The 15,432-nt window shown below is 41.6% G+C and overlaps 1 protein-coding gene across 1 annotated transcript in view; it reads left to right on the forward strand.

Moving 5' to 3' along the window:
* The window catches only part of Nr2c1 (nuclear receptor subfamily 2 group C member 1), a 48,166-nt gene extending 34,221 nt beyond the window's left edge, over nt 1–13,945 (forward strand). The window contains exons 11-14 of the mRNA XM_055627874.1: nt 5,702–5,841; nt 8,277–8,414; nt 11,162–11,267; nt 13,441–13,945. Coding sequence (XP_055483849.1) covers nt 5,702–5,841; nt 8,277–8,414; nt 11,162–11,267; nt 13,441–13,615 — 559 coding nt within the window. The 3' untranslated portion in view covers nt 13,616–13,945. The remainder of the gene's footprint in view (nt 1–5,701; nt 5,842–8,276; nt 8,415–11,161; nt 11,268–13,440) is intronic.
* Nucleotides 13,946–15,432: the final 1,487 nt, after the last annotated feature.

Here is a 15,432-nt window from a genome sequence, read left to right on the forward strand (position 1 = left end):
CTTGCTATTTGTTAGACATTAAGTGCCATCGCCAAACTCATAATTAGGCCAGAAAAGCAACCTAGAGGGTTTTTTTTCAACCCAGAATAAACTACCCATTATTTTAGTTTTAAAAAAAAGACGGGGAGGTGTGGAAGTATAATCTGAGCTCTCTTGATTAGTCACAGCGCTATTGTTTTTAAGTACTTCTGTGGAATGTGCCACAGTGTTGAAGAAACTAAGACTAGAGCCCGAGGTCTCTGCTTACAGAATAATTAATTTTACAGTGGCAGCCACTCTTCTCTGCTATCTGTACTGGAAATCAGTTTCTGTGCAGCAGCCACTGGGCTCTTAATTAGAATAGCTGTTGAGCTAACAATCCAGGCCATTAGCTGCTACATAAACTCCTACTTCTTATCTCTGCCTAGATAATCTCTAAATCCTTTTTATGTGTTGACTTAACCAGATAAGAGCTGGATGCTAATGGTGGGAAATTCTGTTGTTCGGAGATAAAAGGCTGTTCTGAGTCTGACTGACATAGGGGCTGAATTTTCCTAGCTGGATACAGAAATTGTCCACAGAGAGATGCAGACAACCGTAGTCAGGCACATTTTTTTCCAGTGACTTGGGTGGGAATTTGGTTAGTGACATTTTATTATGGACTCTGTATTGAATAAGAATGTTGATTATTTTTCCCTTTAAGATCTGTAGTTTATTGTGTGAGGAATTCATTCTGTACGATTTAGGTAAATGATTCCACATTTTCAATAGATTAAGAAGCTGGGGCCTATTTAATGTGCCCAGAGTGTGGACACTAGCAGGGCTGTTAGGGTGTATGTGTATATATTTGTGTGTATGTGTGTGCACGCGTGCGTGTGTGTCGATCTTGATGGGCACGTGCATTACAGGGCTCACATGGAAGCCAGTTCTCTCCTAGTTTCAGGGATTGAGATCACGCTGTCAGGTCAGCGGTGAGTACTTTAGCCACCCAGTTACCTCTCCAGCCTCTTCTGCCCTGGATTCCTTGTTGTTGTTGTTTTCAACAAGGTCTAACTGTGTAGCCTTGGCTGACTCAGTTTGAGACTCATGTCAATCCTCCTGTCTTCAGTCTTTGAGGTGCTGGGATTGCAGGCATGTGCTACCATGCCCAACTCTACCTGGACTCTTAAAACCAAAAGTTCTAGGGCACGTCATTTGCCACAACAGACATTATAATTTACATAAGCTTTCATTAACACTTCACCTCAAAGTCAAGCTGCTGTACTTCCATTAACAGTGCATGTCTTCTGCAACCAGTGGATTTTTTTGCATATTGTTGATTATTTTTCTCTAAGGGCCATAGATTCAGTTCAAACAAATGTGTGTGGTGGGGGCAGGGCTGGTTAATGCATTGCTGTACTTATGTGGATGCTAAAAGGTTGGGTTGGCCTCAGGCATAGGGGGCTTGGTTAATGTAATGCTTTTGTTGTTGTTAATACTTTTGGGGCTGTTTGAAAATAAGTACTACATGGTGACTGTAATAGTTATTTCCTAACAGAAAAATTCTGACAGCAAGCATTCCCATGATTCACGGTCTTGACATGATTCCAGGATAGTCTGATACTCACTTTGTGGCTCAGGTTGGCCTTGAACTCTTATTCCTCTTGTGTCAGTTTCCCAGGTGCTGAGACTCCAGTCAAAAACCCTGTCCCTAGTTGGAGTTTTGTTTTGAATAAACTTGGGTGGATATCCTTCTGTAATTGATTTCTACAGTTAACCCTTTGACGCTCTTTCTGGCAATAAACTAATCTAGCAATTTACTCTCAGCTACCCTGTCAGCTACTTTCCCAACATTTCTCATCCTCTGCACTGAGTGTAAGCTGTTCTCTGTGCTTTCTCCATGAGGTCAAGGCATTTCTAGTAGCAAAGACCAGCTCCATTGTTTTTTTTTTTTTCCACCGTTACTTTTACTTTCCTATATTTGCTTTTTGTCCCAGTGACTTTTCTATTGCTGTGATAAAAATGCCATGATCAAGTCAATTTGTTGAGGAAAAAGTTTTGTGTGTGTATGGCGGGGGGGGGGGGGGGGGGTGTCTTATGTTCTCAGGGGGTTTAGAGTCCATGACCATCATGTCAGGAAGTGTGTCACTAGACAGTCAGCTAGGCATCTGAAAGCTTATATCTTGAGCCTCAAGCAAGAGGCAGAGAGAAATACTGGGAATGGCTTGGGTCTTTTCAATTTCAATTCCTTGTCCTGTGACACAACTCCTCCAAAAGGCCACCACTTCTAATCCTTCCCAAACAGTTCTACCAGGTGGGGATTAAGTGTTTAATCCACCACACTACTTAACTACTTTGGTCAGCTGTTTTCTTTTTGAAACTTCAGAATCAGACGTTAAGATGAAAGCTGGTTTGTTTTTCCCTTTTTCTTCATGCCTAAAGTAACCCTGAAGTATACAGCTATAAAGTAAAACCTCTCCAGAAGAAAACTGATCCCATTGCTGAGCGTTCAGTTCCCTGCCAGTTCTTTCCAGGCCATGGTCATTAAACATCCAAACACCCGACATATTGGCACATTGTGTTCTTTTCCTTGATTATCATATTACACTATTAAGTTTCCTGTGTCACATGTATAAATTCCCATTTTTTTTCCCAATGTCTGCCTGTCCATGGGAGTATTATAACTTACATACTCATCTCTATCATAGACATTTGGGCTGTTGCCGGCTTTCTTATTCTCCGTAGTGCCACCAAGCGCAGTTTGTCAGATGTGTTAGTATTTCCATAAAGTAGGTTCTCCCCAGGGGAACTGCCATGTCATATAAGGTATGCATGTGTGCTCTGAGAGTATTAGGAATTGTTCCCAGGAAGTACTGGCTATGCTCACCTCAGCAATGGACGAATGGTGCTTTTTTTTCCACCACTATTCCTGATTCTGCATCTTGTCATTTCTGACAGCTGAACACACTGTCCTCTTATTTTCCTTGATTTTAACCGGGATGGATCTCTCTTCATCATTTTGTGCGTGGAAGTTTAAAGGTCCTGGTCTTCTCTGCATGTGAGCGTTGCTCTCAGGCTCATCCCATCACTAGTTTCTTCTGGGGGCAGGCCATTCTTCCCAAGTACTGAATTCCCGAGAGGAGCAACTTTCCTGTAAACTCCGGGCTGCTGGGAAGGGCGTGGTAAGAGCATGGCACACCCCAGCCCAGGCCAGCTGGAAACCTACTATGCAGCCCAGGCTGACCGAGTACTCACACAGTCCTCCTGCCTCAGCCTTCCAAGTGCGTTGTGTGCACACGTGCCCCACCGTGTCACACCCTGTACACGCTTAGGTGGCAGCATCAGGCTCTGTCTTTTTGTTACTTGTCTTGATGTATGTGTACGTACTGAGCGCACTTATGCGCAGCGAATGCACAAACTTCCAAGTTCCTTTTTAAATTGTGTTTTAATTTATCCTGTGCTTGGGAGATGGGATGAAGATGGCACAGCACACATGTGGAGGCCAGAGGGCAACTGCCGTAGTGAGTTCTCTCCTTGTACCACGTGGGGCCTGGGGATCGGCAGGTGGCCTGGCATGATGACAAGCACTTTTACCTTCTGCCCATCCCGCTGACACCTTGTGGCATTTTCAAGAAGGAAATAATTTATGTGTAGTCAACAGCATGAGCATGATTCTTAGAGGCATGTTTTTACTAACTTGAATCCCTTTGGAGAAAGGAAAGAAATCAACAATTTGTCTTATAATAAAATATAAGTTTCCCTTGAAGATTTTCTTTCTTGTAAAAATACCTGCACCTATAGCTTCTCTCTCTTTTTAAAGTCCTCACTTTTTCCTGATCAATATCCTCAAAGATAAAATAAAAAACAAAACAAAGAAACAAAAAGTGGATTTTTCTTTCTATAGACCATGTAATTTGAGCTCTTCACTGCCATGAAGAAATACACAAGAGAATCTCTACCTTTGAGTAGTGTGGCAAACAGACCCCTAGCACAACAATCTAGGAAACTATGAAATCTGCATAAACTCTGGCTAGATGGATAGGTAAGCACCAAAGGGGACTCGAGGGAGACAGCCATGAGAGGGCATTTCTTCAAAGACACGCGCTCTGAGGCCAGATATCATGTTACACGCCTGAAATCCTAGCAATAGGGAGGCAGGAGTGAGAGGACCATGAATTCCAAATCACCAAGGGTTCCATAGCAAAGCTCTGCCTCAAACTAAAACCAATCAATAAACACATAGCTGCAACTCCTGGCCTGGAGCTGTGGCTCATGGCCCTGGGTCAGGGTCCAGTCCTCAGCAGCACAACAGAAAAGGCTCCCTCTGGCCCTCAGAGACCGAGTGGATCTCTTAACTGGGAAGTCAGGTAGAGAGAGAACTTCTCGGAGAAGATGGGGCATGTAGAAATGCATCCAGCCCTCCACTGAACACCGAATATTGCCCTTCTCGTCTCGTCGCTTGTCTCACTGCCCAGGCAGAGGCAGCTTGAGGAAGAAGGTTTTATTTTGACATGTCAGTTTAAGGAATCATATTGTCCATCATGACGGGAGTCATAGTGGCACCGACAGCAGCATTAGCCATCACTGCCATTCCCCCTTATTGCTGCAAGACTTCTCTGTAGTCACTGGATTCTTAGGGTAGTATTTTCTGTAGCCTAGGCTTGCCTCAGCCACTGCAATGAACCCCCAACCCTTCCGCCTCCACCTCTCGACTGCTGGGATTGCAAGCTTATCCCAACATTTTTGTGTTTTAGAATTTATCTCCCGGAGCTGGAGAGATGTCTCAGTGCTTAAGAGCACTTGCAGAAGACTTGAGTTCAAGTCCTAAGGTCCACAACAGGCTCTCAGTAGTTTGTAATGCTCCAGAGCATCCAGTGTGTTCTCTGGCCTCGGAGGACACACCCATGTGCTCGCACACCCCACCCCCCCACCACACACTCACCCACTTCACACACACCACATAGACATATACACACACTTGCCACACACACACCATATATAGCCAGACAGTCACATGCACGTGCATATAAATTTTTTTAAAGTACCTCCCATCTTCTAATTATTGAATGACATTGCCTCAGAGTACTCTCCCCTGACTCTCTCTCTCTCTTTCTTGCATGTCTCCTTCATAGCAAGTAGAATTTAATTGCCTGAAGTTAACTGTATACATAGTATGTATATGTTTCCATAACACTTATATAAAATATCTAAAGTCACACATTTATGTAACCTTCTCTTTCATAGGCAGACATAATCCTCATGTCAACTCCCATTTCACCAGTGCTTGGCATGTCATGGCCTGTCCATTTAACTCTTTTGCAATTTTTTTCTTACTGGCATTGATTTATAGAAAGTGTGCATGCCTACAGAGAGCACCAGGTCATTTCCACATTCATACAATGTGTAATGATCACCTCAGGGTAACTGACACGTATATTACCTCAGGCACATAGCCTGTTGTTTTTTTGTGTGTTTTTGCCTGGGAAAGTTCAGAACCCTCTCTACTTGGCTTACTGTAAATCTTAGTGTAGCTGTTCTTACGGACTGGCTGATTGATGGTGAGCGAGCTGAGAATCAGATTTCTAGGCGCTCTTCATGGACTTCTGTCGAGTGTACAGAACACAGGATTCTCAGGTGTATGCCCATGAGTCTGCCGGACTAGCTGGAATCTGGTGTTTTCTTAAGTGCATCGATCAATGTGAAGTTCATGTCTGATGTGTGCTTTTGTTTCTGTTTATACTAGGCAAGAAAACAGCATATCATTGGTAAAAGCGTACTGGAACGAACTCTTCACCCTTGGTCTTGCCCAGTGCTGGCAAGTGATGAATGTAGCAACCATATTAGCAACGTTTGTCAATTGTCTTCACAGTAGCCTCCAGCAAGGTAAAAACGCCTTTATTTATCATGTTCTCAGGGAGTCATCTGCTTTACCAAAGCTTTGGCCAAAGTTAGATACCTTGATGACTGTATTAGTGTTTTACCTCTTTACTCTGGATAATTGTAACATTGTGATAAACTCATAATCATTCAAGAACTTTTTTCTTTCTTTCGAGACAGGGTTTCTCTGTATCAAGAGCCTTGGCTGTCCTGGACTCATTTTGTAGACCAGGCTGCCTCTGCCTCCCGAGTGCTGGGATCAAAGCCATGCTTCACCATGCCCAGCCTATTCAAAATATTTTTAAATGAGAAAAATGACATGAAGCCTAGTGTACTTGAGTCTGAAAGGCTCTGTAGTCATATTTTTGTCACTAAAATACAATACCTGAGAGCGGGTTATCAAGCAGTATCTCTAGAAGAGAGTGAATACATGTGAGTGTATCAAGGAATCCAAACTGCCTTGTAATTCAAGAATGGTCTGCCCTTGTGAGGAAGACATTAATTCCTCTTACAAGGCTTGCCTCCCAACACCACTGCTGCAGGAACCAAATTCCAACATGGATTTTGGCAGGGACAAACCACACCCACATCATCCTATCATACAGGCCTGTAAAAGTCCACATAGATGTGCATGTAGGTAGAGAAAGCATGACCAAGTCTCCCAATGCTAAAGCTGTATTTTTTCCTAATAACCTCAGAGTCACAGGATGAGCTGGTTTTGAATTGGTCCCCCAGGATCTACTGTTTCACCTAAAGAGAATGGAAACATGTTGGTCACAGTGGTGTCGGAAAGACTGGTCTAGGAAGGCAGAAGTTCAAGGCCACCATGGGCCACATAGCCAGACCTTTATCCAGACATAGTCCCACTGTGCACACCAGGCTGTCCTGGAGTGTGATAGAGGTCACCCGCCTCTGCCTCCTGAGCTCTGGGATTTAAGGCATGTGGGCATGTGCCACCATGCCCAGCCTCAAAAGGCTTCTTTAAAAGAAGAGAGAACTTGAAAGTCATGGACTCCATACTTTTTTTTTTTTTTTAGGCGTTTCATCTGAGAAAGCAGCAATAAGTAACTTAAAAACACTTTGAAAATGGGTAACTAATTAAAATGCTGCTGCCTTTAAGCTCGGGAATAATGTGTACATTAGTCACTGCTGTTTAGGTCCTTAGCACAATCTACTTTTCACTGGTTTTGTTTTGTATTTTTGGCTGGTATTTGTTTTTTTCAAGACACAACATATCAGTGTCTTCTTCTGCCTTCAACACCCCACCCTCCACCCCACATGCTGGCCAGCAGGCATGTGCTAGGTACTCACTGGTCAATACATTTTCCTCCCTCCCTTTCTCCCTTCCTTCCTAACTCCTTTCCCTCTTTTTTCATTGTTGAGATAAGGGACAGAGCCTTACTTTATGGTCCATGGCTCATTAAGAACTCACTGCATAGTTTAGGCTTGTACTAAACCATCTTCCTGCCTCGGCCTCCCAGCCAGACTGCTGGGATTAAGGTATGCACCACCACACCTGATTTTTTTTTTTTTTTTTTTTTTAGTTTACATTATTTTAAAATCATCTGCTTCCTCATCAAAGGCTGAGAACTCACTTTTAATCCCATCTAAAAGAAAGCTCCCAGAGGCAGCATCACAGTCTTATCCCTGGTCCTGAGTCATTGCTGTCTGCTAAACACGTGGAATAGCTTTTACACTTATCACTTTAAGACAAGTTAAAATGTTATAAAGCTTTATTTTTCTAAATTCTTCTTTGGTCTTTATGTGTTTTGGTCTCAATGTTTGTTTTTTTATTAAACCAGAGTTTCTAATTTTTAAAACTGAAAATAGTTTTTCTCATTATTTTTCCAAATGGTGTAAGATTAAATAACATCCTGTTATAAGCATTTGAGTCTTCCATACTTTGATTTTTTTGTTTTGTTTTGTTTTTATTTCATTTTGTTGTTTCTTTTGAGACAGGGTCTCTTCTGGCCGTGAACTCCTTAAGTATCAAAGGATGATTTTGAACTGATTGTCTGCCTCCGCTTCCCAAGTTTGGGGACTACAGGTGCACACCCCCACACTAAGCTTTTTGCAGTGCTGGGCATCAAATTAGGGCTTCCGAGATGCTAAAAAAGCACTGTTCCAGTTGAGCAACATCCCCGGCCCTCTTTGTACATGGGCCTTTTTTTTCCCCTCTCTCTCCAAGGGATGCCTCTGCTCCTAAGGGGCATCTGAAAAGGCAGCACTGAGTTTTGGGTTTCTATTTCCTCCTTCTTGAATGAGCTGTCTGAAGGTGATCTGTTAGCTTCGGCCTTAATTGCAGAGATTCTGAATTGGAAGCATCAGCCTTTAAAGAGATTGATCACATTCCATATTGAGGACAAATGAGAAGGAAAAATGCATGAAAATGGTCCAACATTTAGCTGACAGTTAGAAGTGTGTGTGTTTGTGTTTTAAAGATAAAATGTCATCGGAGAGGAGAAAGTCGCTGATGGAGCACATTTTCAAGTTGCAGGAGTTTTGTAACAGCATGGTTAAGCTCTGCATCGATGGATATGAGTACGCCTACCTGAAGGCAATAGTACTCTTCAGTCCAGGTACAGAAACACCTTTTATGTTTTCTTTATCATCTATTTAGTCGTGTTTGTACTTTTAAGATAGGGCCTCAGCCATGTAGCCCTGGCATGGCTAATACTGCCTGTGTAGCCCAGGCTTGACCTGAACTCATGGCAGTCCTTCTGTCTCAGATTCCCAAGTTAAGGATGACAGATGTATCCCACCATGCCCAGGACATTAGTGTCTCATTTCATGATATGGAGAAATTAGAGCAGTCCCCCGCTGCAGGTAGGAATGTGAAATGGTGCAGTAGCTTAGGGCGAGACTTTAGCAGTTCTTCAAACGTTAAACATAAGGAGGTTGAGAAAATAGTTCTGTAGGTAAAGTACACACCACGCAAGCACAAGGGCCTGAGATTGAATTCCCCAGAACCAATATAAAAAGCCAGGCACAGCAGCATGTACCTGCAGTCCCAGCATGGGGTTGTGATAGGCAGATCTCTGAGGCTCACTGGGCACCTCGCCTAGCCAAATGTAAAGGCAGAGAAGAGAGACAACTGACAGCTCCCTCTGGCCTACATACATACACACGCACACACACACACACACACACACACACGTACACACGCACACAAGTGAAGCATATATTAAATTCCAATGGCCCTAACATACAAAAGTATATATGTAAACATAAATGTTTGTGTTGGCTCTAGTAGTAGATAGTACTACTAGATAGTAGTACTAGATAGTAGCCAAAAAGGGGACACTGTAATTGTCCATCGAAAAATAATTGAAGCCTGGCTTGGTGGGATATGTGTTTAAGAACATGGTAGGTAAAAGCAAGATGATCAGGGCTCAGGGATAACCTTTTCTACAGAGCAAATCTGAGGCCAGCTGTGGTCAAATGAGACCCTGGCTCAAAAACAACACTTAAAAACAAGAAAAGAAAATGAGCCTGGTGAAAGGGCTCAGCCGGTGAAGGTGTTGGCCGCCAAGCCTGAGGACCTGAGTTCCAATCCCTGGAACACACATGGTAAAAGGAAAGAACTGACTCTTGCAAGACTCTGGCTTCCAGAAATGAACTATGAACATGCATCCCTGAGTACTTACACAGACAGACAGACACATACACACACACACACACACACACACACACACACACACACAAATACGTAAGTGTGATAAGAAATTTTAGAAGACAGATGGGTGTATATATGAATGTATGCATTCAGTGGAATAGTATTAACACAAAAGGTTTTGATATATGCTATGACCTGGTGCATCCTGAAAACATTATGCTCAGTGAAAGACGCCACTCATACAGGCACACGTCATTGTTGGAGTCCATTGATATGAAATAATCACATACTGGTCATTTGTAGAGCCAAAGAGTGGGGAGGCGGGCAGGATTGCTGCCGTTGGAGGGTCACTTTGGAATATAGGAATGTCCCACAGTTACAGTGTGGGAATGAGTGGAAAACTCTGAATATTCTAAGATATACTTAATATACTTCCATGCTGTGCTTCATGGCTGTCACCGTTTCCAGTGTCTGTGGCTGTGCCAGCTTTAAATCTGATGTTAAGATAGCAGACATCTGCACAGAAAATCAGTGGAGCACACAGCCCTGAATCATTTGAGCTTAGGTATATCTTGTCAGGCATTAGTAAAGCCAGAATGCAAGACAATTATTGCTGTGTTCGGGGCCTGTTACCTTCTCAGGATCTTATGAAAGCTGCAAACGTTGGCAGATGGCCTCCTGCTTTGCTGCCAGGGTCTGGCTTTCTTTCAGACAGTAAAGGGCCATCAAACCCCAGTTTGTGAGTAGAACTCCGCAGTCCTCCGAGGGTCTGTGCCTTCATTCTGATAGGTATTCTGTTCCTTTCAGTTCTAATAAAGTTGTCCTAGGGAACCTGTTTGTTTTTCTCAGTGATATGAGTAAGATAATTAAAACCTTTTGCACTGTCTAGTGTTTCACATGAGGCGTGGGTGAGGCCCAGGAGAGTGCAGGCCATGTTCGTCACAGGAGCTAATAACTTGTACTTACAGTTTTACTCATTTCGTTTTTCCTGTTTGTGGCACTGGGATCCAGCATAGGACCTTGTATAGGACAGACAACAGCTCTACCCCTGAGACACACTTTGAGGCCACGCGTGTCTCCACTCAGCACAGCCAGTCTGCCAATTTTATTTTTCTTTAGGTAAAATTGAAAAGTTAGATGATATAAATTGATGCAGTTCTTTAAATATTTCTACTGTGTGAATATGACTATCAAATGTTTTATGGATTATTTCATGTTCTTTTATGCATTATGATTTTTTGTAATAGACATAAAAGTGTTTGTGATTCATAATTCATAAGTACATTTAAATTTGGCCATATCTGTGTATTTCGTGGATTATGGGTGCTTTTAAATTTGGTCCTTTAATTTTAGTCTTTTTGGTCATTTTCTGTTGTTAAAAGCAAAATGGGGCCAGGTGGCGGCGATGTCTCAAAAAACAAAACAAAAAGCAAAACGGTAAAAAACAAAGCAAAATCCATTCCACCACTTTTAAGGAAAAAAATTATATTGGTAGCACAGTGGTCTGGACTTTACTATTAGACATTATAATAGTTACCAATGGCTACTACAGGGTGTTGGCAGTAAATGCTTACAGAATGAAATAGCAAAACATTGAAGTGGACTTCTGTGTCAAAGGAAGCGCTTATTCCTCCACCGTCTGTCTCTGTGTTCCGTGAGTTATTAAATGAGCATTCAGAACTAGAGCAGCTATATTCTTTTATGTCTTAGATCACCCAGGCCTGGAGAACATGGAGCTGATTGAGAAATTTCAGGAAAAGGCTTATGTGGAATTCCAGGATTATATCACCAGGACGTATCCAGATGACACCTACAGGTACCGCTAAGCTAGAACTATTTACTGTGGTTTGTTTAAAGAACTTGTGTTTTTTCTGAGATAGGGTCTCATGTAGCCTTGAAATTACAGATAGCCAGGATAGCCTTCAACCCTGATTTCCTGCCTCTGCGATTGACAGCCATAATGTGACTGTCAGTCACATTAGTTTAATGCTTAGTGTTAGAGCTCATGTGTAGTACGGGAAGATCCTCGTCTCTACCAGTGAATAAGGGAGAGAGAAGCTAGGTTAGTGGTAACGCACACCATTACTCTGGGCTTTGTCCCCAGCACATAGGACACAAACCAGCTGTTAACAGGCATCACATGCAATAGCTAATGAGTTCTTACTTTAAATCAGTAGTTCTCAGCCTCAGGGTCGTGACCCCCTTAGGTGTCCTCCATTGACCTTTTCACAGAGGTTACCTAACACCATCAGAAAACACAGATACTTAACTTTATAATTCATAACAGTAGCAAAATTACAGTTATAAAGTAGCAATGAAAATAATTTTATGGTTGGGGGTCAAAGGGTCACAGCCTTAGGAAGTTTTGAGAACTAGTGCTTTAAACAGAGAGGGTGAGGAAGTGGCTCAAAGACACAGGATTGCCGGAGGCCAGCTTTGCTCAGGGATTGAGCTGGAGAGTCCAACTTTTCAGATACAATCACTGTATTAGTAAAAAAGGAATTGATAAATTAAAACACCTTTAAACTCATATATAATTAATTTTAAAACATAGCTTATTATAAACCTTCCAAGTTATTTGCCAGTGGTTTTTGGGGTGGAAGGAAATTTTCCTTTCTTATTTTTATAAAAACAGACACCCATCTCTGCAGGAAGGACAATAGCTGGAAATGATTAGGAATACAATCTTTAATTATAAGCATATGATGCCATGCTTGCTGGGTTTAATGTCTGTGTTTCACTTTCCTTACGATAATGCTGTCCACTTCTGAAAATTCTAGGAGGTGTCTTTACGCATAGCTTCAGTTACCTGTGGTCAGTCTCCAGCCAAAAATATTAAATGGAGAATTCCAGAAACTATTCATGCATCTAAACTGTTACGAGTAGAAATGTCATATTCTCCTATTTTACGCCACCTTCGATTGCATCTCCCATCTGCCCGGCACGGTCACCACTCTGTTTTTCATTTGGTACCCACCTGTTGTCAGCCATTTCATTCAGTGTTTGTTTGTAAGTAACTCTTATTTTACTCCCTGATGACCCAAAGCACAAGAGCAAGGAGGCTGTCTCAGTTTTTCCTACTTTCTTAAAAGTTGTTACCCTCCAACAACAGTTTTCAATTTCAGACACACTGTCACACAAGCTGATGGTCCCATCTCTATGGACCTACACCCAAACAGGGTTAGACAGGAAGCAGTTGCTCCTGTTCACAGCAGCTCTGTGGACAGGCCTGGAGGAAGTGACACTTATGTGACTGTTTGAGCCCATGACTGTTTTCCACATCCATGCTTTTTATAATAGCATCAGTTGCCTGTTACATCATTTCTAGGGTAGTGTGTATATCTGTGTGCCTAGTGTGTCTGTATGTGTGTCTATATGTTTGTGCGTATTTCTGTGTCTGTGTGTCTCTGTGTGTATCTATATGAGTCTATGTGTCTGTGTGTTTATGTCTGTGTCTATAGATATCTGTGTCTCTTGTGTATGTGTTTTCAAAAGAAAAGAGCTTTTGAACCTCCTGTGTTCTGATAACATAAAACATTGTTCTTATCATCTGAAATGAGTTGGGGAGCTGTTATTGAATGGACCTAATGCGTGGTTTACTGAAGCTATGCGTAAAGACGCCTCCTAGAATTCTCAGAAGTGGACAGTATTATCGTAAGGAAAGTGAAACACAGACATTAAACCCAGCAAGCATGGCATCATACACTTATAATTAAAGATTGTATTCCTAATCATTTCCAGCTATTGTCCGTCCTGCAGAGATGGGTGTCTGTTTTTATAAAAGTAAGAAAGGAAAATTTCAGTTCCAGTATTCTTGCAGCCAAGTTGGGACAGCAAGGCTTTTCCTGTGCAGGTTGTTTGTCATGCCTAAGCCTTGACAATCTAAGATTCTGTCTTTAGGTTTTGAAATCTCGATCTTCGCTGTTCACATGGATGCTTTCCTCCTCCGTCTCTCTTGACTTTGCGCCTGTCTCTCCTTCCTCTCCCAGGCTGTCTAGATTACTTCTCAGACTGCCCGCCTTGAGACTGATGAGCGCCACGATCACTGAAGAATTGTTCTTCAAAGGACTCATCGGAAACGTACGAATCGACAGCGTCATCCCACACATTTTAAAAATGGAGCCTGCAGATTACAACTCTCAAATAATTGGTCACAGCCTTTGAAAGCTGGGTCACATTGCTATGAACTAAGTTTACTGTTCCTTCTTGGGACACTAGAAACCAAATTGAACTGTTGCTTCCAGGGCCTCTGCAAATAGTAAACTTAAGAGTAACCAAAACGGAAAGTATTTTTTCTTTTGGATTCCTTTAGAAGGAATTTGAGTGGCCAGTCAGGGGTCAGGAATTAGACCGTCTGTCCTATGGGAATAAATAAGAAATGGTAAGGGTCTACTCTTGGTGAAGATGACGCCTGAGACGGTCTCCTCCTGGCCGTCTACACTAAACTTTCTCCTGTTTTATAAAACAAATAAACTAGTCTTTTTCCCCGCTGAATTGTGTTCTCTTCCTGTTTAATTCCCATTGAGCCAGCATACCATCATGATGAGATTCCTAAGAAGGAGCCCCTTGCATCTTATTCCTCCATAATGTAATCGCTTTAGTTACCAGGTCCAAAGATTAGTTTATGCTCAATTAGATAATGATAATATTAGAACTATGGGAAGTAAGAAATGAATATATATTTTTGGCTTTTATAAATATCATGGTGCCCTTTAGCATATAACACTCTCATTGCTGGCAATGAGACATAAGCCATTGGTAATTTTCTTAGTGTTGTATATTATTACTTATGAGCACTTTTACTCATTGTGGTAGAAAATTAGTCTTGAAAATAAGATGGGGAGCTTGTTTTAAATTTTTGGGTTTGCTGTGTTTTAAACACAATAGAGACTGAACCTGGAATGTGTTAGTATTTTAGAATGGTTATTAACATAGTTGTTTTTCCATTCCACAGAAAGCATCTGACTTCTAGTCAGATCGGGGGTGCAACTTCTCCACCCTACCCTGAACTTTAGCCATTCTTATTAGGTCACTTAAAAAGACTCACCCAGTTTGTTAAGTAATGCAATTATCAAAGCCAGTATGGTTCCCAGGTGAGTTAAATGATTAAAGCAATTGATAATTTGTAAAAGTAAAAGGATATGCGCTAATTTTTTTCACTGCAATGTAGGAGAAGGCTGCTACAACAACCTGAGGTTTCATTATTTGCTACAACAAAAGCATTTAGACTCCTCTGTCTTCCACATCAATATGACAGGCAATCAGTATTTCTTTGCTCTGTTTTCATAATGAATACTTTTGGTAAATCTGTTCATCTCTTTGTTGATATTCTCTCTCCTTTCCCCACTCTCTGTCTATCTCGCTATCTCTCCTCTCCCCCTCTTCCCTTCCTCCTGACCTCCCTTCTTCCTCCTTCCCTCCCTTTCCCATCTCTGTTTCAGTTTTTTAAGACAGGATTTTGCTACCCAGCCTAGACTGGACTCAAATTTGTAATAATCTTTCTGTCTCCAGCTCCCCATTGCTGGGATTATAGACGTATACCATACACTGATATTTGTTTATTTTTAAAACACAAATGTAGAGATTTTATCGCAGTCAGAGTACATTCTTTTAATAAAGATATTTGCTGAATTTTTTTATGGTGGTGGATTTTACTAATAATAATAGTAGCAAAAAGTTTAAAAGTATAATCTTGCAAATTTTGCCAACTTAATACAAGGGCTTTATTTATACCCTGTTCAATTTTGTCAACAGCTTTATTTATAATAAGCTGCCGGGGGAAACTACATAGAGCATAAAATGCTCAAATGGAATATTTCAGTAGGGCATCTGTAACCTATAGATGACAATGTCATATCATAATGTCAAAATATTGGTCCCCTCTGATACTTTTATCATTTCATGGTAATAAGCCAAGGATTCAGAAACATAATCCTTTAAAGTGGTGTACTAATGGTTAAGATATTTCTTTGAAATATTTT

Source organism: Psammomys obesus, unplaced genomic scaffold (genome assembly GCF_907164565.1).
Source record: "Psammomys obesus unplaced genomic scaffold, mPsaObe1.curated_primary_1811, whole genome shotgun sequence".
Taxonomy (NCBI): domain Eukaryota; kingdom Metazoa; phylum Chordata; class Mammalia; order Rodentia; family Muridae; genus Psammomys; species Psammomys obesus.